The sequence below is a fragment of the Glandiceps talaboti genome, chromosome 6, assembly GCF_964340395.1.
Source record: "Glandiceps talaboti chromosome 6, keGlaTala1.1, whole genome shotgun sequence".
Taxonomy (NCBI): Eukaryota; Metazoa; Hemichordata; class Enteropneusta; family Spengelidae; genus Glandiceps; species Glandiceps talaboti.
In genome coordinates, this window is record NC_135554.1 from 9,730,641 (window position 1) to 9,758,369 (window position 27,729).

The 27,729-nt window shown below is 34.7% G+C and overlaps 1 protein-coding gene across 1 annotated transcript in view; it reads right to left on the reverse strand.

Annotated features, from left to right (window-relative positions):
- Positions 1-6,113: 6,113 nt before the first annotated feature.
- LOC144436806 (uncharacterized) overlaps positions 6,114-27,729 on the reverse strand; it is a 98,496-nt gene continuing 76,880 nt past the window's right edge. Inside the window, exons 14-18 of the mRNA XM_078125665.1 lie at positions 15,305-17,782; positions 12,651-13,215; positions 11,425-11,688; positions 10,338-10,681; positions 6,114-9,147 (exon numbers count right to left, since the gene is read on the reverse strand). Coding sequence (XP_077981791.1) covers positions 9,073-9,147; positions 10,338-10,681; positions 11,425-11,688; positions 12,651-13,215; positions 15,305-17,782 — 3,726 coding nt within the window. The 3' untranslated portion in view covers positions 6,114-9,072. The remainder of the gene's footprint in view (positions 9,148-10,337; positions 10,682-11,424; positions 11,689-12,650; positions 13,216-15,304; positions 17,783-27,729) is intronic.

Sequence of the window (27,729 nt, forward strand, 5' to 3'; positions counted from 1 at the left end):
TCATTGGCAGTATGTTTTTTTGCAGTTTTATATTGTATACATGTGCAAAGTTTCATTTGTAATCTATGGTTGACATAACACTACTGGATCTCCTTAATGAGTAATTTGCATAATTAAGCCATACATAAAGAAGGTACTCTTAAAAGTTTGCAAAATTTTGTACATTCATCAACCATAATTAGCATACATACCATATAAAGCCTGTTGGCATAATATTTAGTTTTAATGACTATTTTGCATAATTAATGTTTTGTCATTAGGCTATATCTTAATTAAAAATGCAAGCTTCAAATTTCATAAAAAATTTGGTACATATATCAACCATAACAATGTGCACATGTACTGTATGAATGCTTGTTGATGTAGCTGTTAGTTTTAATGAGAATTTTGCATAATCAATGATTTTTGGTAATTAGGCTATATCTTAGGATGCAAACTTCAAATATATAATTTGGTGCCTCAGTACACCAAATACAACACAGCACATATATTTGATGTAGTTGTTATTGTATGTGTAATTTGTATAAATACGCCTTTTTGATAATAAGGTAATATCTTTAACCACAGACAGTTAAGAAGACTTGTCTGTGCTTTAACAGAATACAAACTTTAAATGTCAGATAATTTATTAATACATACATTGATGGTAAAGAAGCGTATTTGTCCTTTTAAACCTTGGTGGTATAGCTTATAATCTTAATAGTTTATTTTCATAATGAATGATTTTTCAATAATTTGGCAACATCTTATGTATGTATGTATGTATGTATGTATGTATGTATGTATGTATGTATGTATGTATGTATGTATGTATGTATGCATGCATGCATGCATGCATGTATGTATGTATGTGTGTGTGTGTATGTATGTATGTATGTGTGTGTGTGTGTATGTATGTATGTATGCATGTGTGTATGTATGTATGTATGTATGTATGTATGTATGTATGTGTGTGTATGTATGTATGTATGTATGTATGTGTGCGTGCGTGCGTGCGTGCGTGCGTATGTATGTATGTATGTATGTATGTATGTGTGTGTGTATGTATGTATGTATGTATGTATGCATGTGTGTATGTATGTATGTATGTATGTATGTGTGTGTGTGTGTATGTGTGTGTGTGTGTGTGTGTGCGTGCGTGCGTGCGTGCGTGCGTATGTATGTATGTATGTATGTATGTATGTATGTATGTATGTATGTATGTATGCAAGTTCAGATTTTATACATTTTCATATATTTTAATTTCCTAGAGTACACATCATGCATAGCTATAACTCAGAATATATCACATTTCAACAATGTATATAGGAACAATAATCTATGGTTTTGCCCTTTCGAGAGGCATTCAATTCAAAACTGGTTTGTTATCGTTAAAAGCATGGACAATAGAATTGCTAGCATTAAGTAGACCAACAGATGGCATTCTCGTTCAGTCAACATTGCAAACAAAACACTCACATAAAAATGGTGTAACACACAATAAACCACTCCAATATTCCATACATGATGGCTGAATATTTTTTCAGTTTTCTATTGACTCTGTATGACAGGCACAAGAAAGAAGACGCCAAGCATGTATGTAAATCATGAATTCTTTTATTTTGAATACAGTTACGTGTACACGTAGATCTGAGATTCAAAAAAAAAATATACACATTAATCAAACATGCATTAATTGCATCCTACATCATATTAGACAAAACATTACATATTGCTTATTATCTGTCTACTATCTACACCTATACTACTGCATGGGAGGGAAATATACATACAATTTAGTCAATTTATACATTTCACGCAGCATAGTTTATTAGACCCTACCACAGTAATACTTTATTTACAGTGTCCAGGCCCCACACTTTACAAGATCCCAACCAATGAATACTTTTATTTGTAGCACACACACACAGACACCTCCAAAAGGTAGTAAGACCCTAAATGGTGAATACTTAGTATTCATAGCACGCACCTACAAATTAGTAAGACCCTTACTGATGAATACTTTATTCACCGTTAAAAGTCAGACCCTGACAGATGAATATTTTATTCATACACTGTTATGTTAGTAAGACCCTTACTGATGAATACTTTATTCACTGTTAAAAGTCGGACCCTGACAGATGAACATCTAATTGCCTGGGCTGTCAAAGTTAGACCCTAACTGATGAGTACCCTCTTCACTATTAACAGTCGGCTACAGACAGTTGAATACTTTTGGTATTTAATAGCCTGTACTGCCCAAGTTAGACCCTAACAGATAAATACTTTATTATAGCATTTACTATTAATCAAGTAAATACTTCATTCACAGTGTAACTGCTAAATTAGTAAGACCCTAACAGATTAATAAGTTATTCACTTATTAAAGCTTACACATGTAAACCTTTGCATACATTTCAAAGAAATTTATACAACACAAAAGTTTTTTTTTTTTATACTGCTTAGGAATAACTGAAAAGTCATTTAGAAATGAAAATAACTAACAAGGCTTTGTCTCTGACTGCCTTGAAAATATGTATTCAACGAAAAGAATGATGAATTTTTTTTGTAATCACAAACCCTAAACCCCAAACTGACACCTTTCGTTTACCAGAGTATTACAAAAAAATATCAAATGCAAAATGGATAATAATATTCATGATCATGCAAACTTTTTCACAAAATTTTTTAATGAACATTTTTTTTCTTCATAAAAACAAATTTTATCCCTTACATTTGAGACACATTAGCTGCAATTATTTGCCAGTCTACAGGACAGTAGAGACTTTGGATAATTTTTTTATATTACGCTCGTTTGACTGTCTATGATAACAGTGAATTTCCGCAGATTTGAGCCAGAAAATATGATGTGTACATGTATCATGTTAATCATACGCCGACATTCACTTGCTGCTATCATACAATAGCTGATTTCCGAGTTCTCTTCATTGTTATGCGACGCAGCGCCCTCTATCATCAAATAGATCTCGATTTCGTCTGCAGTGTGAGATTGATTTTTGGAGTTTTTGGACTTTTCCATACAAGATTAATAATAAATATAGATGCTGCAGATATTGAAAAGATGAAAGTAGGTGAGCTAAGGAAGGTGTTGGGGGATCGTGGTATAACGTGTGGCGAGGTTTAAAAGGCAAAGTTGGTATCGCTAGTGAGGTTAGCCATCGAGCTGTCGAATCAATCCCACACTACGGATGAAATTGATTGCCTTCTGATGATAGAGGGTGCTGCGTCGCATAACAACGAAGAGAACCCAGAAATCAGCTATTGGAACAACAACCTATCATGCTCAGCAACAATACTGTAAACTCCAAATCTGGCTTACGATTAAAAATTTAGGAATGAACAACAGTTGTCTGGTAGCTAGCACTAATATTTCGGGCACACCTCCTACAAAAATTTGGTCCTGAACGTAAAAAAAAATTATCATGTATAATCCTCATTGCACCACTGATATGATAACATTTTATGCGAGAACCTGGGACTGAATCCTGGGCCTTTAAGATATAGCCAATAATTACAGCTACTGTGTCTAAACATGTAAGCACATCATGGTTTATAGTTATCCTATCAAAAAATCATAATATATTATATATATATAATATATACAGATGTCCTGCAACTGTCTTTCCCTCTACAAACTCACCCCTATAAAGTTCATACATTTCTATATCAAACACAATCAAATAATGTATATCTACATATCTCCAGATCACAGACAACCTGATTAAAATATGACACACACACATTCATATATACATACGTACGTACGTACGTACATATATACATACATACATACATACATACACATACATACATACATACATACATACACACACATACATACATAGACATACATACATACACATACATACATACATACATACATACATACATACACACACATACATACATACACACACATACATACATACATACATACATAGGTACATACATACATACATACACACACACACATACATACATACATACATACATACAGTAGGTACATACATACATACATACATACATACATACATACATACATACATAGGTACATACATACATACATACATACATACATACATACATACATACATACATACACACATATATGTGAAATGAACACTATCAATATACAATTTTCTTGACTGCAACTAAACATGTGAACAACTGACAAAGTTCAGTAAATTCGCCATGGCGACACTAAGTCACATGGTAGAACAAACAAATGAAGAGTTTAACATTTTGTACATCATATTTTAATCAGATTATAGCAAAGACAATACATTGTCATATAACTACAGACAGGGTACTATAACACAAGCTTAGATAGATGGATACAAGCTGTGTACTTCAAGATTGGAAATCACAAAAACATGTGGTTTAGGGGTGAGATCAATAGTTCAATGTAAGATAAAAAAAAACCTAAATTCTTTGGGGGGGGGGGGCATTTTAGTTCTCATCCTACAAAATAAATTTTACTTTTAATTGATGATTTGTACCCCTAAATACAAATATTTCTTCAAAAACTGTCAAATTGAGAATGGAAGAATATTTGCTATAGTAAATGCGTGGCACTAAAATAGAAGAAAGTGTCAACTAAAGAATTATTCTTTACTAACTACATTCTAGCTTTGTATTCATAACACTACATACTACTACTTACTGATTTGAAATTGATTGAAGCACTTTTCAATTGTACCAGATAACCCCCCCCCCCCCCACCCTCCATATTGGGGATCCAAACACTGATGACACACAAGCATGCAATTTCACTTTTTATCTGTCTTTACTTCTCTGTAGTACCCTATCTACAGTTGTTTTATCTATAACAAAGGCACGTCTATTCAACATGTATAGAGATGTAACCATTCACATAATCTCTCTCTCTCTCTCTCTCTCTCTCTCTCTCTCTCTCTCTCTCTCTCTCTCTCTCTCTCTCTCTCATACCACAGAGCAGCTCAACAATAAATAGAATCCTCTCTCTATTTTTTAATATAGTATTCACATCTGAAATCATATCAAAGTTTTATCAGTTTGAAGATTATGTGGCCACTCTTCCCTGCTCTATTTTCACTCATTGGTTATAAAATATTTAAATTTCAAGGAATTCATTTGATTTCAATATTAATGATAATTTACAACACTCAGATACGAGTTCAAAAAAACCATTTCATAAACATTTCTGAGATTTGGAAATATTGTGGCTTAGTTATTATCTCTTAAGTATATTTATATTTATATGCATGTATTCAAATGTATGCATTTATGTAAATATTATTCATTTATGCAAAATATATGCAAGCCCTAAGAACTATCAGCCCTACCCCAGAAACCTGCTTAAAATTTACAATGTGGCCTGATAATGGGTTTTAGAGAACAAAGCACTTGATTATGATACAATTCAATTGCATTATTTTGTATAATATTTTTGACAATTCTGTACAAGATTTGTTTCAAAGGAACACTACATTATGGCTTCCTTGCATAAATGAATACAATTTACATAAATTAGCATTTTATTCCAATATTAAAACTTGACAATGGTCTGTACTACAGAAAGTGTAATATTTTTCACAAAAAAACATTTTTTAAACTTAACTTTTAATTCTCAACATTCCAGCCTTTACCACACAAGTTTGATGTGAACATTACACTCCCACTGTCCAATGATAGACATCTAAAAGTTGAACAAATTGCCCAACAATCGGTGACCATACTAGTCAACCAATCACGGGTGATCCATTAATGAGATGCATCACTGAAATCATCAATCATCCAATCAAAAACCATTCATTTAATGAGATGCAAATATTGCATGAGCTATTGTAAACTCTTTGACTTTCTAAAGTTGACAGTTATAATTGTTCTCAAAAAAAGTGAATAAACTCAAAAAAAAAATAAAAAATAAAAATTATGAATTATGTGATTGGATTGATGAAACAGTTTTCATTAAAAGTGAATGTCATTTATGATTCTTTGGGTTTGCTTTTTTTTACACAATAAATTGTAAATATGATCAAATGTGAATTTAAGTACAGCAGTTGTTATAGCAACAAAACTTGCTGGAAATTAAAAGATGATTTTGATAGACAACCTTCAAAATGTAATCTAATTCACATCTGATACTTTTTAACAACTAATAAATACTATTCAATCACTCAATCATTCATTCAAACATTTCACAGTCAAAATTGCAGTTTTCTTCCCCAACAAATATTTATTAAATCTGGCAGATACAGGTTGCTATTCAAATCCTGACATATGTAATAAACTTTCAAGTCCTTTTTTTCTGTTAGAAACTGACATCAAATTTGAAGATAAACTTGTTTGATTTGTACTTTTATCAAACTGACATCGGTTTTTTCACACATACACCTGTAGGTTCTTTCTTAAAGGGAACTGAATCAAAATGAGGTAACAGTCTTTCTTAACTTCAAAATGTGATAGTTTTTTTTTTCGTGACAGAATGTTCTAAACTACTACGCAAAACAATAAAGGCTATAACACAAGAGACAAGTCTTGTTTCAACTCAATGTAGGTATGCTAAAAAGAAGCCTGTAAGCTCTAGGGTAGAATGTTATCAATACACAGGTTAGTCTGTAAGGTACGCCATGACAGGGCGCCCTCACACATTGAAGAGGCCAATGAGGGTGGAACGACACGTCGTATCCTACAGTCTATACACAGGTTAGTCTGTAAGGTACGCTGTGACATGGCGCCCTCACACACTGAAGAGGCCAATGAGGGTGGAACGACACGTCGTATCCTACAGTTTATACACAGGTGATCTCTTACTACATTTTCTGATCCTTTTTTTTTTCCTGCCAACATCTGCAGAAATTTATCATGATATTATCTGTGAAACTTTTTCTTGTCCCTTGATTAGCGTAATAAAAAGAAATGTCTTGCTGAAGAAATAATGAAACATAAAAATGCTACAGATATTAAATGAAAAAATAACGCAAACATGTCGTGGTCTTGGTGGGTATATTTTGATCACTTGACCGAATCTGAGTCACTACAGACTGATACATAGAAATGCAACTTACATCCTAACAAGCTTGTAAATTGGTCATACAAGATATATCGGACTTTGGTGGGAATATTGAAGTCTATAGAATATTAGAATTAAGTGGATATGGTTTGTTTACCTATGTCACTGACTATAGTACACAAATTGTGACCTGAATACAATACAGTAAAATACATTTGATTCAAGTTTTAAACATTTCTATAGTAAAGTCAGAACTTAGTAAAAACTTACAAAAATTTCACAATTTGATTTCTAAGTAGGGTAAGGCACTTCTTGGATGACAAATCACTATTAGGCATAAAAAAAAAGAGATATTGTGTGGTTCCGATTATATTCAATTTTAGAATAAATGGGGGAGGTAGATTTTTTTAAATATATATTTTTTTTAATTATTTTTTTTCATATGTGGGTGTCTAGTTCAGTTAGTTATGTGTTAGAATAGGTGAATGTCTAGTTCATGAGTAGCTATGTTTTCCGTTGTTTTCAATATGGTCTCTGTGTTATTGGTTTCTTCTCATCAGATGTGCAGCCATTACAGATTGGAAGAACAGTTTTGTATTGCCTTTTTAAGTTGATTTCAGTTTCTGCATCCACTATTTCTTCACGATTTTCACAATTTTTTTTTCTCTTCTCAAATACGTTTTTAAAAAGTTTAGGGTCGGCTTAAAAAACTAGGTGGGGTCGGATAACCGGAACCAAACAACTTTTTTTTTATTAGGCCTTACCACACTATTTTTTGTAAACTAGAAAGTCATGTGACCAAGTACACCAGCATTAATTCATCCCACAAGTTACTTTCAAACTTTCATATATACAATATGAATTTATAATGTTACATTCATGAAGTGTCATTCTGGATAACTTTACAATATTATTCATCCCTTTTTTTCCTTGTTTTTTTTTTTTATACAGGAATTATCTTTCCTTACATCTTTTACTGGAAAAGGTTATTTTGGATCAGGAGAAGGCACTGGAATGATTTTTAGTTTTTGTTGGGTTTTTTTTGGAAAATTTTTATACTTCATCTAAAAGTTAAGTTTTCTGGTACAATCACCTCAAATACTATGCACTGTGATTCAAACTCTTAACAATCCTGTTTATCTATCTAGTTCATACAAGTTTTTATTTTTTACAAGTTTCTTTATACATAATTCATTTCTAAGTTTTTTCATCTGTACATAGTCAAAATTCAAAATGTTTCTTACCTTTTATATATGCAAAGAGAAAATGGCAAAAATTCTGATCAAATTGAATCTAAATATGAAAAAATGGCATAAAACACATCATTTTGTGGTTACTTTGTTTTACTATGATGATAGAATAAATTACACAATTTTGAGGTTGAAACTTTTCTTGTTTTTTTTTTTCTGGTTCACTGAAATTTGCAGACACAAAGAACAGGTATAATAACTTGATCGAAAAGAAAATATAACCAAAGCAGGAATAAACTCAAAAAATTAGAATTGTCGTGTCAATTTATGAACAAGACAACTGTTACAAAATGATATATAAATGGTAAACAGTCAAACAATAAAAAGGAGAACAGACTAGAAAGTATCACTTATACAACCTGTGAATAAACACCGGTGCATTCGCTTGCTCCTACGTAAGGCAAGAATGAGACACGTTTCATGCAAAGACATACAATATAATTAGTGTCAGTAACTTATCAAAGTATAAACACCACAGGGAGCGTGGCTGACATAACTCTGTTTACTGATAGAACACTACATGTTAGAACAATCAAGTACGACTGTTACTGTTACTTTACAAGTTCAAAAGACATAACAAAGTGATAAAAGCATCACATAAACCTACATCAGACCCGCCTGTTGTTGTTTTGGATCATTTACATAGTTGTTTTACCTAATTCTGTGTTTACATCAAGTAGTTTCTTAGCTCACTTCATTCAAGCAAACATACCGGTGTATTTTTGTGGTTTATAAGTCCTGGCTATATATATATATATATTTTATATATGTATATGATAGAAACTGAGCTGCCTATTAATACAATTGATAAGGGTCAAAGGTTGACTTTTATTTAAATTTATCCTCCCATTGTGATGCAAGTAGACTCTTCCTTTTCATAGGTTTACTGTAACTTTTATTATCCTGAAAGATAAAATATCAAATAGACTTTTAGCTAAGGGACGTGGAATAGCATAATTATTGTTACCAGTTGAGGGTATGTACTTGTATGGAGCTGGCATCGATCAAAATGTAGGTGGAAGGGGACCCTGGGGGTTGAGGGGGTGTACCAGTGGCCAGCTCTGGTAGGGGTGTGTGGCCAATGCTGGAAACTCTAGGCCCCAAAAATCAATACCCCATTTTAGACCATTATGGGCTTTTAAAAGGTGAAAGTTTAGACCTAAAATGTATTTAATACATTTTACAATTAATGGCAGTTATGATTTGGTAAAGGACAATGGACCATACTTTTAGACCAAGCAAAAATCGAAAAATAATGCAAAGTGGACCCAGTTTTCGACTCTTCAGCTTGAATAAAACAGATCCCATTTTAGACCAAAGGGCCAGAAAACACACCCCAGGGCAGCCTGTATGTATGTATAGTCCAATAAAGGAGAGTAGTGGTTAGTTAACCAAGTCCCATATAGCAAGGCCTATACTTGACTTCTGCCTATTAAAGTTGAGATCAATGCCAGCTCTGTACTGATAATAGAATGTGAATAGTGAATAAACCAACACATCTTATCTTGTATGAAGTGTTTTCATGTATGGAAGTATGAACGACAAAGTACTGCAACATATATTGATACATTACTGAACTTGTCCTGATACACTGATGTAGATTTAGCTATAAGTAGTCATAACATTGCCTACTCAGCGGCAAATTTGAATTACAGTTTACTTTGATAACATCACTGAACGGGCATGCGATATTCAAATACACCCTTGTCTAGTGGTAGATATCATCATGGCTAGCTGTACAGAGTGATGTATTAGACAACAAACCTCGGTAACTGTAAGAGGCGCCAAATTTGAAATTTGTTACGATTGAATTTATCAATAATGACGCACACAATAGCGGCACATCTTTGATCTGACCCTACTAAATTATGTACAAAGACACAGACCTACTTTGATAATGTAATCAATATGTTGCTGTAATTTATCATTTCTACTTTGATTGGAAGCACTGTAACATCCAAGTTTTTCTTGTACATGTATCTTTTCCCAATGTAATCTTTCCATTGAATGATGTCCTTGAATGTAGACATTGAAATCTACCAAAGCTACATATATGTATATGAAAATGATATAAACATAAAAACCCAACTCACATGATACTCTGACCCCGTTGATGAGTCCTCACCCAGTGTGGATGGTGATGATGATGATGATGGTGAAGGAGTGTGTGATATCTGATTCATGTACTTAGCATAGCCTGGTTTGTATGTGACATGTTCTACAGGTGATTGGGGTGGTGGAGACAGTGATCCATGACTGCTTGTATCTACAGAACTAGTTGGTGACTTAACCGATGATCCGTTGGCGTTTTCCAGTCTTAGATCTGATGGTCTGTTTGGGTGGTGTGCACCATGTTCCCGCTTGAATGTCTCCTCTCGTTCTCTCTGACGTCTGATTTCTCTCTCAACAATAGATTCTCCTGCAGGACCATTGACTCCTTAAAAAATGAAACATGAACAAGTATTTGTTGAGGACACTGTCCTAATAAGGTGCAGTATATTGTGGTACAATTTTGGACAACACTTATTCCAGCTACCTATAACCTCTATGACCTGTCATTTCTGTGAAATGTTTCAGTATAAAAAAAAGTTCTTTATATTTAGTGGGGAGGAGGGTGGGGTAGGGGTGTTAGATCATACTATATCATACAATTATTATATACACATTAAATTGTGGAATATTCTAGATTTATCTGCTTTTTCTTCATTTCCCCATCTATTACTTTTATACAATGCACAGGCCAAGTTATTGTCTTTGAACAGAAAATATGGCTTATATACTTTGGTCATTCTACGTCACAACAACTTGTGTCTACATCACTAATTCTGTGGTTGCTAAAACTATGAGTCAGAACATTCAAAATTGCTGTTGTATATTATTGAGGAGATATGACTTTGTCATTCCCCAATATTTTTCTTCATTCAGCTAGAAAATATTCATAACCTAAGGCTTTGTCACTATAGGTCTAGCGACTCGTAGTGACAAGGCCCCTTAGGTCATCCATATTTTCCTCCCTTGAATGAAGAAAAATATTGGAGTATGATATCTAAATATCTTTTATCAATACTTTCACTAAAACTGTCCTTAAAAAATTGTTAATTCTTGTATTCAGATTATAAACTAGACATTTTCTCCTACAAAGTGAATTTTCGCACAAAACAATTTTTTCACACAATTTACCGTCAGTTTCGTTGTCATCTTCCTTTGATCTTGTTGATAGTCTTCTTATTTTGCCTTCTTTTTTCAGTTCTTCTTCTTTCCTACGACTCTCTGCCATATCTCTTTCGATGTAGTAACCAGCAGCACGTTTCATGTATTGGTCCTTAGCTACTGGGTCGGCGGAATGGTAATGTTTGCTTGTTGGTACTGGTGTTTCCTCCACTTCTGTAGGTTTCCTACGTTCTGTGTAAGTTGACGGTCTTCTGTCGTGTCTAGATGGTAGACCTGAATGAATTTGACAAAATTTCATCAATTCGTAAAAAAATTATCTTGGAAGTTTTTAAACTGATTATGCTTTAGAGAGATGGGACAAAATCTGACAACATTGAAATTATAACATGATATTAAAAAACTACTCCATAAGTTCTGTTCTTGTGAACCTTTAGAAACCAGTACTGTCATTGATAACAGATAATAATAATGATAGTGTTGGTTTTTATATAGCACTTTCCCACTCTGTGCTCAAAGAACTTTACAATTATTACTCCTGGCATTAATCTATAAAGGCACAACGGCCCTTTATACTTCCTCAACTCCCTGGGGAGCATACAATCCATTGCAGCCTTTATAAGCGCACATAATTGAAGCATTCACATTGCAACCTCTATCCTACCAGGCCCCCAATTATACAGCTGGGTTGACTGAGGCACAGTCATGGTTCAAATCTTGCCCAAGGACTTTAGCCACTCGTAAACAAACGGCAGTGATGGGGTTCAAACCAGCAACCTACAGATTCCAAACCGGCCATTCTAACCATTTGCTCATCATGACTCCACGATTAACTTACAGACAACAAAATACCAGGTCGAACACTGCAACCTAATGTAATATATTGTGTACATATACACCACACATTTCAATAGTTATGGCAGCATAGACAGTGAACTCAGCCTCAATTCTGAGGACTTTTCAATGTTACCTGTTGAAGCTTAAAGCTTTTGAAATTCAAAACATGTCTTTATTTTGGTGCTTGAATGTATATGATATATATTAATTTATATTTACTATAAATGTTGACAATTTAAAAGTGTATTGCACTTATCAAGTATGAATATACTAGTAATATAATTTTTAATTGGCTATCTAGACACATAAGACATTACCTAATTGGCTGGCAAAATGTTGTCACCCTAAAATTACCATAACAATAGACCAAACTTGACATGTCTCAGAAACTATATACCTACCTCTTTCTTCTCTATATATGTCTTCCTTTTCTCTGGCAAGTCTGATTTCTCTCTCAATAGGAGTTTCTTTATGTGTAGTGACTGTCTCTGTAGGTCCATTCTGAGTTGGTTTGGTACTCTTGGTACTAGATTCAGATGTTATCTGTTTGTCATCACTGGTAGGTGTTACAATTTTACTTTGTACACTGTGTACTGGTTTGGATGGCACACTCTGCTGCTGTGTGGTTTTAGTGGGTTGGTTGAAGATCGCCCTCGCTTGGGCAGTCCTTGATTTGGCTTCGACATTGCTGGGGGAGTCTGTGTCATCATCCGCTTTTCTTGTTCGAGAGACCGGTTTGGTTGCTGTGTAATGATTATTATTGTTAACAACACTTCCAGTATCTTCAGTTGATTTGACAACTCCAGCAGCTGCCCTCTGTCGCTGAAGCTCAATCTCTCGTTCTCGCTGAAGTCGGATCTCGCGTTCAATTATACTTTCATTGACGGGAGGTGGAGGATTGTTTTCATCCATGGTAAACCCAAAGTCATCAGAGGCGTGAGTGTGTATGTATTCGTGATCCACTTTCTATTAAAAGGAGTGAACATTTGTAGAGAAAAAGTGAAACCAAACTCTATAATGGTGAATTTTACTTTCAAAGTCAAATGCATTTGAAGTATGTCCAAAATATCAATATTGTTTTTTTCTCAGAAATAATCGATCTTCAAACATTTTCCAATTAAGAATAAAACAATTGACCAAACAAATAAATCTAATAAATAACTACATACATGAAAAACAAAATAAACAAAAAACAAAGTTAATAAAATAAAAGAAAACGCAATCAAATATCAAATAATGTAACCAACCCAAAATGGAAACTTAAGAGACAAATAAGAAAAGAAACTGAAAACTACAAATTATCAAGAAAGGAGAAAGTAATTAAAAGTACATGGAATGGTACACATAAGATCAGAGTTCTCAATATACTACTGGTAACATATCACCTCACAGTCTCATGTTTTCCAGAAAACAAATTTTATAAAATGTACCACATTTTTTTTTGACAATAACCAGTTGTATTTGTGTACCCAACTATGTGCAATAAGAAAATAAATTGGGGTAACTTGGGGTTTGGCAAATGAATGGTTTCACCATGAGAAGACATCAGTTTGGTGAAAAAATACTGACCTATGCGATAGATTTTACTGTCAAAATTTTCAAGTATTAGTAATCAGAGGGATTCTTTTTCTAAGTTTTAACAATAAATATAGATATATAATCAAGGCACAGTGTGAATTTATGTTTACTAAAAAAATTTCATCCAGCTCAAAGGAAGAACAAAGATTTTTTCATTGGACCACACAATATTCAGACAATTACAAATTATCATAATGGAACTGCAGTAGTGTGTTCCTCTATTTTTCACACCTGCATAACTTCAATGTGCAACAGTGCTATTGTATTAACTTGTACTACTATGGCAATCAAGGTTTCAGTTCACTAAGATAGACACAAACTAAAACTATATGCAACATGTTGATACAACAGTGATAAGCTATTGAATGGAGTCTCACTCAGTATGGCGGCTCTCTGAAAGCTATAGTTCCACAAACTTGCAGTGTACTGTTTTGGGACTTCCAATGTTTACACTATCTTGATCACAGGGTGATTACAGTCACACTACTGTGGGACTGCTATCACCCACTTGTGTAATCTACCACATTGACCAACAATAGTTTTAGTTTGTGTCTATCTTGGTAAAACCGAAGCCTTGATTACCAGAGTTGTATATGTTGTAGAATTGTCATTATTGGTATTCCAGTCAATCATTCACTTCACCTGTTTATGACAAATGATTAAAATGGAGTAGACAACAACGTATCCTTTACTCTACTCTAGTAAGACAGCCATTTCTGAAATACAGATTTTTTTTCTGAAATATTACACCCCAAATGCATCAACACACTTTCTGTACACGACTTTGTATACACAAAGCAACCATTTATATACACATAATTAGCAGTGTACAAACTTGTAAATGCAGCTCATTGAAAACTGTAAGGTTTCATGTTACCAGTAGTGATTAATTTGAAACTCTATACACACACAATATGCTGAAAGGGAAAACATGGTATTTAAAAGTGGAGATTCTGAAACACATTTAAACACAGCACACAAAATATGAAATACATGCACAGTGAAAAAAACAGACAGACACATGCAAAATGCAAGCAATGCATAGACCTATAGAAAGGTATGAAAGCCAAGCATAAGCGTAGATAGCAACTATATGTATGCGTGGAATATGTTTGTGATGAAAATTAAAAAACTTTGCGTATATCTGACAAAGTATACAAATATACCCACTACGTATGTTTAAAGTGAAGTGTATGCAGACCGAGGGATATTAGGGTTTTATAGACATAGGGTTGGGAAAGTGTAGATGTGATGTGTAAGTTGGTTAATTTCTGTATGTTAGAAGTGTTCATGATTCTAGTGTACGCGTTAAGAGTCAAGTCAGATTTATCCTTCCCCTTCCCGGGTATGATTCCTCTACAATTCTAAAATACACCATGAGGTACAACAAACAAATGTTTGATACTTCAGAAAAACAACCTAGAAATAAAAGATTTCAAACATGCAATCACCCGTTGACAATTACAACTCTAATTACCTCATCTTTATCAATCTTTTCATCAACTTGTTCTTGTTCCACCAAGATGACTTCTTTTGTCCTCTGCTGAGGTTTACTCGGTGTGACCGTTGTCTTGGCGACAGGTTTGTTTATTTCTCTTCTCCTGTCATCTGGTTTTGCATACATCTGTTTCCTTTCACTAAAACTTAACACACTGTCTGTGTTTCTAACTTCAGTGTGATGTGGTTCATATACGACATGTCCCTTTGTTTTAGGGTCTGGACTTCCAGGTGGTGTTACATCGCCATCATCAAACGATACACGAGTATTTTCTCTTACTGCAAGATATGAATCATCTGGCTCCGAGGGTGGTGTTGGTAATCCTCGTTCTTTTCTCAGCATTTCTTCCCGTTCTTTGTGTTCTCTGATTTCTCTCTCAATACTACTTTCAAATGTCTTTGCATGTCTATCAGATTCTTCTTCATCCTCTGCAAACATTGACACACTAACATTTTTCACTCTGCCTTCTCGTCTAAGTTCTTCCTCCTTCTGTCGTTGCTCTAAGATGTCTCTTTCAATAGTTGACAAACCATACCCAGACTGTTGAGGAGCTTGAGTGTCATCATCATCATCTTCAACATATGAAGTATCTTCATATCTGTACTCTTCTGGGCGTGGTGGGAGGGGCTCAAAATAATCTTCCTCTTCATCCTCTTCTTCTTCCTCCTCCCCCTCTTCATCTATCTCATAACTAGCCTGTCCGATGAAATCTGTACCTCTCTGTGATTCATACACACCCTTAGCAATCTGTCGTTGTTTCTGCAGCTGTCTTTCCCTCTGTCTCTGTAGTCGGATGTCTCGTTCGATGATAGTTTCATTTTCTGGTATTTCTTCCTCCTCTTCTCCCTCATCCTCTCCATCGGTATATATCTGTACAGGTTCACAGTAGTAGACTTCCTGATTCTCTGGGTTGGCGAACTCAACTTCAACACTGTGTTCTTCCATATCACGTGTCTTCACTTGTTGTTTTGGTACAAACGCCGGAGTATCCCTGTGAATTGAAAACCTCTTTTCCCACTCTAATCTGGTCTTAGACGAGTCGCTGATGGAATCTGCTTCGACATCTTTCTGGATCTCTTCCCGCACCCTTTTCTCCTTTTCCCTGATAGCATCGATATCATCTGGCTCATCAAAACTTAGTTTCTTATTCCACTGTTCAAGCAGAGCTGCTCTGTTGATGTGTTTGTCATCAACAGAAGATTCAAAACTCTGATTTCCATTCTGTCTGTTCACAGGGAGCACGGTGTCTGTCTCGGGCTGGTGTTGCTCATCTGACAGACTCTTCAAAGTATCACCTAATCCACTATCCCTAGATTCATTCAGCGGGTCATTTTTAGGTCCACTGTTCATCGCAGGTGTTAGCTTAACCTCATACTGTTTACTTTTCTTTTTTCTCTCTTCATACTGTTGTAAGCTAACAATCTTCTTTTCATCTAAGGGTGCCATGTCCACTTCATCATCATCATAATCATTTTGGGGGTTCCAAGACACTGCACTTCTCTTTTTAACTTTCTGCATAGCTATAACATCCTTCCTTATTTTCTCTTGCTCGTTGTCACAATCCTCGGCTGTAAGTGTTTCAGAAACACTCTCGTCACTGACTTCCTTTTTCTTGAATTTCGGTGTGGGGTCTAAGTACACATTTAGTTTCTTTTTCAGTTGTGGACGTTTCTTCTTGTGTGTGTAATCCTCAGGAGGGTCATTGCATGAGGCTAGAGTGTTTTCCCACTGTTTGATCATGGCTTGCTTATCAATAGGTTGATCATCGATTTTTTCTCCCTTATCTTCCTCTTCTGTGCACTTATATGACTGTACAGTATCCGTGGTAACCGTGTATGTTTTGATATCATCATCATCATCGGCATTATCCGTTTCACAAACTTGGAAATATTCTTTCTGTGGTTGAATGTCTGTGTTTAGAGTAGGTATGGCAGGTGGGTCAGTTAAAATCTCAGGTGGAATATCCATGGTAGAAGTAGTCGTCAGCGGCGGTGTCGAGTCAACACTGGGTGGACCATATAAATCCGATAGGTCATCAAGAGCAGAGCTCTCAGTTTGTGGTGGGGACGATTCCTCATCTTTGGAGTCAAACAAACTAAAATCATTTGACATGTAAAATGGCTGACTTTCTACTTTAGCAGGCTGTATTGGTTCATCCAATTGTCCAAAGTCTATAAGCTGTCCTATGTTATCATTATCATCTACAACAACTTCAGTAGGTGATGGCTTCGTTACATAAAACGAGTCATCATCGTCATCATCCCCCGAACTGAAGAAACTATTCCTTTTCTCTTGTATCTCCATGTTTTCGTCACCTAGGACACCCTCCCCTGTCACCTTGACAACATTCTCATCACTATTATTATTCACAAGGAAACTGTTTTCCCAATCTTTGATGGCATCTGCGTCTAATGTTTCATCACTTGGAAGCCACTCCACTTCACTGCTGTTTACTTTCTGTTAGTGACAGAATGAAAAATTCCAAGACTTTTTTTAATTTTTGTGATTTCACAGAATTTTTCCTCTTCATCTGTGGAGCGAAAAGCTACAACAAAAACATGAAGCTGTCGAGGGAGAAATGAGTTATTAAAACCAAACACATTTTACGCGACACATTTCAAGAAATACATTCTGTGAGGTACTGTAAACTTGGAAATTTTCGCTGAAGACTTATTTTCACTGATTTTGCTGGAAACCACAAATGCAAGAATAGGTTGTGACTAAAATACCTTCTTGTACATGTACACAATGTACAAATCTGGTAATTAGTAAGAATTATTCTTTAGGAACCAGCTAAAGACTGTAAAATCACTAAATTTTCTAGTAGCAAAATTATGTACGTTTACAGTAATCTAAGTCTAAATTAATTCACACATCTACATCAGAATTAGTAACTACTTTTAAATACATTCAAAGTCACTACTATAATCTACAAACTTTTTTTACACTACAATAAAAGTGGGTTACTTTGAGAGGCTTCACACAATTTAACATTTAACCATATTAAATTATTTTATACTTCTTAGGAAAATCTATAAGTTTTGAAATACAAGATTAAGAAAGTTGATAGTTTAAAAGTTGGCCATCTCTCTGATATCCAGCCATTGATAATAATCTGTTGATTGATAGTTTCCTGAACTCTGAAACACATGGGTCACCCGTGTCATTTACATTCTATCATAATGATAACAGACTTGAGTATTATATTTTCAATTTATCAACAAGAATGCTAGTCTGTAATCACTTGAGAGAGTTTTAGAGTTAAAATTCTGGCACTCCTTCACGTAATACAATGTATAGTAGAAATGCAGTGATGCATGTACACAAACTCTTCAAATGTCAACAAATTGCCATTTTGACACCCCACACTACACAGGTGACACTTTTAATCTATACAGGTCCCACTGAGACATAAAGGAAGACATTACCATGCAGCTGCAGGTGGCTCTGTCTTGAATACAGTGAACAACCTTGAAATGAACTAAAACAACATTGCAGATAGTATCACTGAGATTCCATACATCAAACCAAGTGTGTATTAAACACAGTCTCAAAATATTAGCAACCACCTGTTGATTAGTAGTTCCAACAAAATACTTCTTTCTCACCTAACCTTCACATCTGAGATATTATCGCTAGAATGTTAATGTCCACTGTAAAGACTCCAGCGTAGAGTGGCATTCAACCATGTGTAAATGAAAGGCAGTACCTGATTATAAACCCTTGACAACTTTTTTGTAATAACAGTAAGTAGATAAAATTTATCCGAGTTCCCTACATATTTTACCATGGTTTCTCCACCAAAATGATGGTACAAATGGTACCTGTGCAAATATTACCAGCATATTCTCTCCCTTGTTACTGGGGTTCCCAAACCATATATTAAAACCACTACTTGAAGCAAAAGTCGGTCAAGTGTTGAAACTTGACGCTATAGAAAACGTAATCATTCTGTTCACATTTGAAAGATTTGTTGTTGTATTAGGTTACTACTTGGAAAAAGATGGATTAAATGAACCATACCTAACTGTTGTACCACTTGACTGAGTTTAACATTAGGAACTTGAAATGATGTGTGCAATAAATCATAGACCTACCACCATGGAGGGTCTATGGATAAATCAGGACAACCTGATAATACATCTAAAAACCACAATGACCATCAACATAAGATTTTCAACTTTCAACCTGTGGAGCACTTGACTGAGTTTAACATTAGGAACTTGAAAAGATGTGTGCGATAAATCATAGACCTACCACCATGGTGGGTCTATGGATAAATCAAGACAACCTGATAATACATCTAACTGTAATGACCACCAATATAAGACTTTCAACATGTGTTCTGTCAATAGAACTCATAATATTAATTCTCAACATCTTTCAACATACTGGTGAAGTTTCGATCAAATTACAACAACTACAGATATAACCAGTAGGACTACACTGTGTAGAAATTGAAGGTAAAACAGTTCTCTAAGATGTGATGTTGCTTAATAACATTTTGAGCAATAACTCTTTATCAAAAACAGAGATTACAGTTAGATGGCTTAATAAGAGCCAGCCTATCCTATGTACCTGGTAATGAATATTATACATACAACTAAAAATGTGTTGTTGGGTACAAAATGTACAAATTTCAGAATGAAAAATAGATGAAATATCAAGCAAGAGAGTCAGTAAACAAAATGTTGTTAGTATCACCCTAAGTATACTACATACACATTAATTTTTTGCATATTACCGCTATGTTGATTACGATACCCTTCTTCACGTAATGTAACTCGTCAACATTTGTTCAATTCCTGCAACCGGAATCAGCCATTTTTACCAAACATCTGGTTACGAAGTCACAGGTAGGTATAAAATCAACAACACATACGGTTCTCCTACTGTGTATTCGGTTGTATTTACCAGGCTACAAATTTGTGCAGTAGAGCTTGAAGGTAAACTGTGCCACAAGTAGACGATGGCAGAATGCCAAGACTTCGTTATATACAGCCAACATTATACCATTTCATGCCTGTGAGCTACTTTCAGTCAATGTCCTTCACCTGGCCTTATAGCCTATATAAATCAAACACTTTACATCTGGCAGACACATACCAAGGAATTAAAAAAAAATTACAATTCTAATGATCTCAGCCTTCAAACTTTGTCATATGACTGAGAGGAATGCAAAAATACTTTTACAGAATTCACAACATTCCAGTCTGAAGTGTCACCCTTTCTGAAGACATTTTACTTGTGTTTATGCATAGACCTTCCATGTTGGTGAAGGGTCTTTGGTTTATTCAATAACCACAGTTTAGTGTACACATCACATCAAACTACTCGGCTAGTATTCCAATATCACTTCCCAGACTAAATCCAACGACTTGACGAAAATGAAAACCTGTTAGTGACGAACATCCTAGAGCAAAATTCACCTGTGTTTATGCAATAACAAAAGTGTATATAAACATCATATCAAATCACTTGGGCAAGTATTTCAATACTACTTCACAAACCAAATCGCACACCTTGATGAAAATGAAAACCCGTGGAGAAAAACAACAACAATTATTTGTAAATTATAGTATACACACTTTGACTAACCTTGTCTTTTAGTGTTGGTATGTTGTCACCCATTTTAACCAGAATTAAGTCATGGCACTACCATGACCACTAAATTCATGTATACACCTACTGCTTTCATCTCAACCCTGACAAGGGACACGCAACAACACAATTGACTGTAACCCCCTATACCATTACAAACCATAAGCTACTGATCACTGCAATTACTCCAAGCACTGGGGATAATCTTTCACATGTCACACAATACATGTTTTTCTGTACAACTGGTATAGATTTCCTTAAACCCTATATACTTACTATAGGTCACAAACACACACACACAGTTTAGCTACTAGACATAGACTGCCCTTTAGCTGTATATTATTGTATTCAGTACACAAGAAACCTTTCAACTGTGCATATATATACCAGTGTTTTTTCTAACAACACTGATGGCATACAGCTCACAATTGTAGATCAACAACCAGTAGAGATGCAATTTATAGTTTATCAATAGAAGATAGTTAGTATCACACTTTGTATGCTGTGTAAGACTTTGTATCATGTATATATACAATGTGAATGTACAATTGCACACTGCAACATGTTAACTCTTTCAGTTTACAAAAGAACTGAGACACAGCTGAGTAAAGTAAACATTTTTTTTCCCCTTATCCAAAACTTTTAATGAACATTATACCATGCACAAGCCAATGTATTGTCTCTGAACAGAAAATATGGATTATATACTCTGGTCATTCTATGTCACGACAACATGTGTCTACTTCACTGGTTCTGTTATGCTCAAAACATGGGTCACAACGTTCCAAATCACCATTATTCTTTCCAATTTTTCATCAGTCTTACTTGTGCAGGTGTAACTGTATTCCTACCCAACATCTTACTTCATTCAGCTGGAAAATATTTGTGAAGTTAGAGTCTAGTGACTCATAGTGACAAGGCCCCTTAGGTCATTCATATTTTCCCAGGCAGAATATAAACAAATATTGGGGAATAATATCTCATTATTCATAACAGAAAATGCATTTCTGAATTCAACTATTTTTGGATTTATGCCAATTATTAGATTCTCTACCAACTTTTTACCTGAGATGGATTAGTCTAAGATTACAGTAAACTCCATACCCTCAAATTACCATGTGACTGTATGGCATTTAATAGAGACAAAACAGTGAAGTCATTTATATCGCTTTGTCACAATTATAACCATGCTGAGTACAGGAAAACATTTGGAAATAATAAATTAATATTTATACTTTTTATGAGCTACAGTTATATGACATGGATATTTGTAGATAATATTTACAACTGTTTAATGTATGTATCGGTAGTCACACAGTGATGACATGGACACAGGTTGTCAACCTTATAACAGCATTACATTGCAAGATATTCAGTCTTGTATTTCATTTCATGTACATTTCTCCACACCTACAATCTCTAAGTATATAAACTTAAACGCTTTCCTTCTACACAGAAGGAAGGAAGAAAGCATTGAAGCTGAGACACTTCATAGATTCTACATTTTCTAGGCTAACTTCTATATAGCTTTACCACCCAAGAAAAGACACAGAGGTGTGGTATGTAGTTATAAAAGTAGTAGGGACGAGGCTCCACAAAAATAGTCTAGTCCCTATACAGTATAGTTACAATTTAGACCTCCACTCGTGGTTTAGTTAGTCTAGTCCTTACACCGTATCATTACAATTTACATCTCCACTAACGTTTGCATCCACACTACAGGCCTTATAGCATGCAAACAACTCTGCTGTGAAACCAATCATAGCTTTGAGTGAATTTAACACACGTGGATGTTTACAACCTAAAAACTTAAAAAGTTCCCCACCCTGAATAAACTTAGGACTTTGGAACTCAACAGTTAAGTTTAACCTTGACAAACTACATGTAAGCCATACACATACACATGGCCTTTGTTGTTATAAATTAAGCGCTACATCTATCTCTACAAATACAATAAATATATTTACTATGTACTGATATTGATTAAACCATTTAAGACTAATACATCAATATTGTGGTGTAAGCTAAAACAGATTAGGAGAAGTAAAAACACTACAAGTACAACACATTAATTTGTATGGATGTAGCCCTGCCTATAAAACAAACATGATATAAATGGTGAGAAACCAGGTCAGAACATAAATAAGACAACTGTTAACGTCACAAATTACACTGTAATCTAAATATATCAAGAAATCCTGTAGTATAAATATAGAAGTTCATGTACAACTGATGAGTGAGTATCAGTGTATCTGCTAATGGTAGCCAAATTTTGTTGTTCTGGGTCAAAATGATAAAAACTTTGATTTCTTGTGAGTCACCACATAGTAAGAGACACAGGGGCGTGTATTATTGCTTAGATTTCCGTTTTCTTAGGAAAATATCATACGAATCTTGCTGCTACAAATGTATCGATCTATAGTACTACGTATACTATAAATATGAGAAGGGTGGTCATCTTCCGGGTCATCTTTCTTCGTAACCTTTCAAATTTGAATAAAACATGCACATTTGCAACAAAAACATACCTGCATGAAGAATATGTGCCAAGTAAACTTATACACTATCACTGGGGGGCAAAAATGCTTTTGTAACGATAAAAATAGACCTTTTACAATGAGCGGGCGCTGTATAAAGTCCTCTGTATGTCAAAGGCAGGTCAAATGACATAGCCGTCTAATGTTCACTGCTGATTGGCCAAGAAAGAGGCGTTGACTAATGACGTCAGATTACCGCTACATTTCAAAATTAGAAGCACGGCCATCACTAAACCCGGAACCATGGATCTCGAAAAGTTTACGACAGCTTCCTGTTGAGTATACTTATACGATTTCCAATACAAATGCATTTTTACTATGTCAAACTGTGAATCTGTGTATACTGAAATTAATTTCATTTTTGGTGGCCCATAAAGTAGTGATGCTTCCGGGGGATTTGAAGGTCTTATTGTCGACAGCCATATTAGACTAGAATATCACCATCCTGGAAATGGTGGAATGGAATATTAGCTCACATGTGACTGTGAATCTGACACTTATGGAAGCGTATTAGTGCCAAGTTGTAAGGAAAAAAATAAAATTTAAAATCTCGTAATTACGAGATTTCAATTCTCGTAATTACGACTTTTTTCTCGTAATTACGAGTTTTCAATTCTCGTAATTACGACTTTTTTCTCGTAATTACGACTTTTCGATTCTCGTAATTACGACTTTTTGATTCTCGTAATTACGACTTTTCGATTCTCGTAATTACGACTTTTCGATTCTCGTAATTACGACTTTTTGATTCTCGTAATTACGACTTTTCTATTCTCGTATTTACGACTTTACGATTCTCGTAATTACGACTTTTTGATTGTCGTAATTATGAAATTATGATTTTTTATTGTTTGTTATTTTTGAATTTTTGAATTGTTCAGACACGAATCTTATGATTTTGATGTACTAAGCAGATGCACTATAGAGTGTTTGACACGGTAAACGGTTTGTATGATTTGATTGCGTTTTTCGTTTCTTTAAAAAAAAATCGAGTGCATTAAAACAGCGAAGAATATTCTTTCATTATATGTCGGCAAAATGAATCAATAATGGATTTGAAATTGAAGAAAATAGTATTTACCATCTGATATTTGGTAAAATTCACAACTTTAGTTTAGAATTTTCTTCATTAAGGTAAATCAGATTTATACGGTTTTGAAATTTAAAATTCAATAACGTGGCACCGTAGGTCGTTCGATCAAGTTTGAAAATGTGTGGAGACCTTTTCCACGGTTGATAAATACTTGAATATATGTATTTGGTATGGTATAATAATATTGGTTTGATGAGGGTCAGTTAGCCAAGTGACCGGTTTGTCGAGGTTATTGACCCTGGTATATCAGGGTGTTAGTAGGAAGACATTGGCGAGACTCCCCAGATAGAAACTTTATTGATCCTTCTTTTAAGACGTTTCGGACCGGCCGTTAGGTCCTTCATCAGTCGTAATCCTGTCTTGTATTGGACAGTTTCCCTACATCTTCATCATTGGATATAAGTTGGAGTTGTGTCCGAATTTCAGAAGAACATCTATATGTTTAATATTGGACTCCATTATTTGAACAAATTCTTTGCTGATGAAGAATTCTTGTTGTTCTTCTGGAATTCTTGTTTTGTGTTTATTATTTGGCTAAGTTCATTGACAGATTGCCTGTTTAAACATTGCAGTGAACCTACTAACTTCTTGTTGCATCCAGTATATGTGTGTACATATGTGAACACGTTATTTCATTGCCATTTCTTTTTTTAACCTATAGGTGTTATGTAATTTCACTGGACTTATATTAGAGTGTTCAGTTCACCTTAAATGTACTTACTACCCGATGATCGGGTGTTGTTGAGAACTCAGCTGTTGCTTATATACTTAAAATGGCAGTGTGATTTTCCCAGTTAGATATCAACTTACCGGAGAATTGCTTCGTAATTACGAGAATCAAAATGTCTTTACGCTATACGATTCTCGTAATTACGAGAATAGAAAAGTCGTAATTACGAGAATCGTAATTACGAGAAAAAAGTCGTAATTACGAGAATCGAAAAGTCGTAATTACGAGAATTGAAAACTCGTAATTACGATAATTGAAAACTCGTAATTACGAGAAAAAAGTCGTAATTACGAGAATTGAAATCTCGTATTACGAGATTTTACTTGAAATTTTATTTTTTTCCTTACAACTTGGCACTAATACGCTTCCGTAGACATTTCGTTTCCAGAGAGAGAAAATATATTTAGGCTGACTCGGTCCACCATAAATCGCCAAAAAGATTTGTATAAACCATGAATACGTTTTGGGTCGAAATACGGTAAATTTGATGAAACAATCCCTTTTTGTTTCGAACGCGGAAGTCATTCCTTACTGTAGCTATGCGTCTAATCTTCAGGTAAGCTAGGGGGTCTTTTTTACGTAGGCGTAGTTCGAGCAGCCAATCGGCAACGAGCGGGTTATTCAAAATAGCTAGACGTACAGAGGAGTTCATACAGGGTCGACAATCGTGTCTTCCCTTCTCTCTTTCCCTATACAGGTAGGAATATATATTCAAAAGGTTGTTATATTTAGTCTGTAGACCTGGAAAACAACAATCTATGCAATATTACACGCCCCTGTGGTAAGAGATAGGGGAACACCAAATTTTGGTGTGTCACTAGAAAATTGTGTGTCAGTGGAGCATCAAATTGGCTTCAGAGGGCACACTGGTGAGTATGTGATTGACTGTTGCTCCTGACTCACATTTGTACCTCAGACAGTTGAGACCCATATACTGAATTGCAACCTAGACATTGGCCCCCCTGTTGTACAGCAACAACCCTACTTTAATTGTAGAAGCCAAAACAAACTTGCATTTCGTAATGAATTATTTAAAAAGTGTGGTTTCCAGTCAGAAACAAAATATTTTGCATACTTCAGTATGATTTCAAAAACAGTGCCACCATATAAAATCAACATTTATGTTTGTCAACAATCTATTTATTAAGTATTATAATGACACCTCAATATGCATACACAACCTTCAATTTGCATACAATTATTACGCCACCATTTTGAATTCCAAATCCCACAACTAAAATTTGAAACTGATATCCAGATTCAGACTTCATGTTAACTGATAGGTAACAATGTCTATACCTAGACTAAGAGTGTGTTCATGGTCACAATCCAAACACTGTAGCTATATCTAGCCACTTCAAACATTGGCATATAAATAATATGACAATGTCTACATTCCTAATAATACTAGATAAGAAATACTGGTACAGAAAAAATGCTTGTATCAACTTTAAGATCAAGATAGTTACCTTACTTTCTTGATGACTGTAAAAGACACCAACCAGAGTCGAAGTGTTGAAATTACAGAATAAACAAAAATTATGTAGACAGACTTAAACACTCCTACCTTACTTTGTGAGTTCTCTCCACCAATGGGATTATATTTTGTGTAGTTTACATAACAAATACCATGAGTTACAACCTGAATGCGACCTGAGGTCTCAAGCATGGACACACTTGACAGACCAAATATTTGCATAATGGTTCAACAACATAATTCAGCAGTTTGACAGTACCCTGGAAACCATAACCACAAATATTAGATAACATACACCCAGTCTAATATTTGTAGCGTGCAATTATTTGGAACGATGAAAGACTAGATGTCTGCAATTTTTTGAACTTATCAGAGAACTGTTATCAGAATGTTTCTGGACATCAACGTGTGAACACCAGGTTGCCCAGGTACATGTACCTGTTTGTACTTCAAAGTGTGTGTGTGTGACATAAATTCAAATGATACAGTAGTCGGAGATACAGCTATATTTACAGTGTTAGTCTATGATAAACTTTACACTTGACATACCACTAAGACAGTTGTTGTTATCTTTTGTGTTTACAATATTTTGTGTTTACAATATTTCTCATCCATATACCTGAGGGAGCTTTAGTTTTGTGACAATTTTGCAAACAAAATAACTTTTCAAAATTCATGATTAAACTTTACAGACTTTTTCAATATGTGATGTCTGAGACAGCAATTTTTCAAAAAAACTGCAAAAGAATGAAAATTTTGAGATTTCAAAAGTTGAGGTGTCACACACTCAATTTTACACTTCCTCTCTAAATTCTCACTTTTCACTTCAGTCAAGATTGAATTAATATACATTTTTGTTCAGATTAAACAATTAAGATACTTATAAATCTAATTACAGTCCCTTTGTGCTTTACTGAGAGATAGTATTTAACACCTCCAGTTCAAGGCTTTTTCCAGAGATCCTTT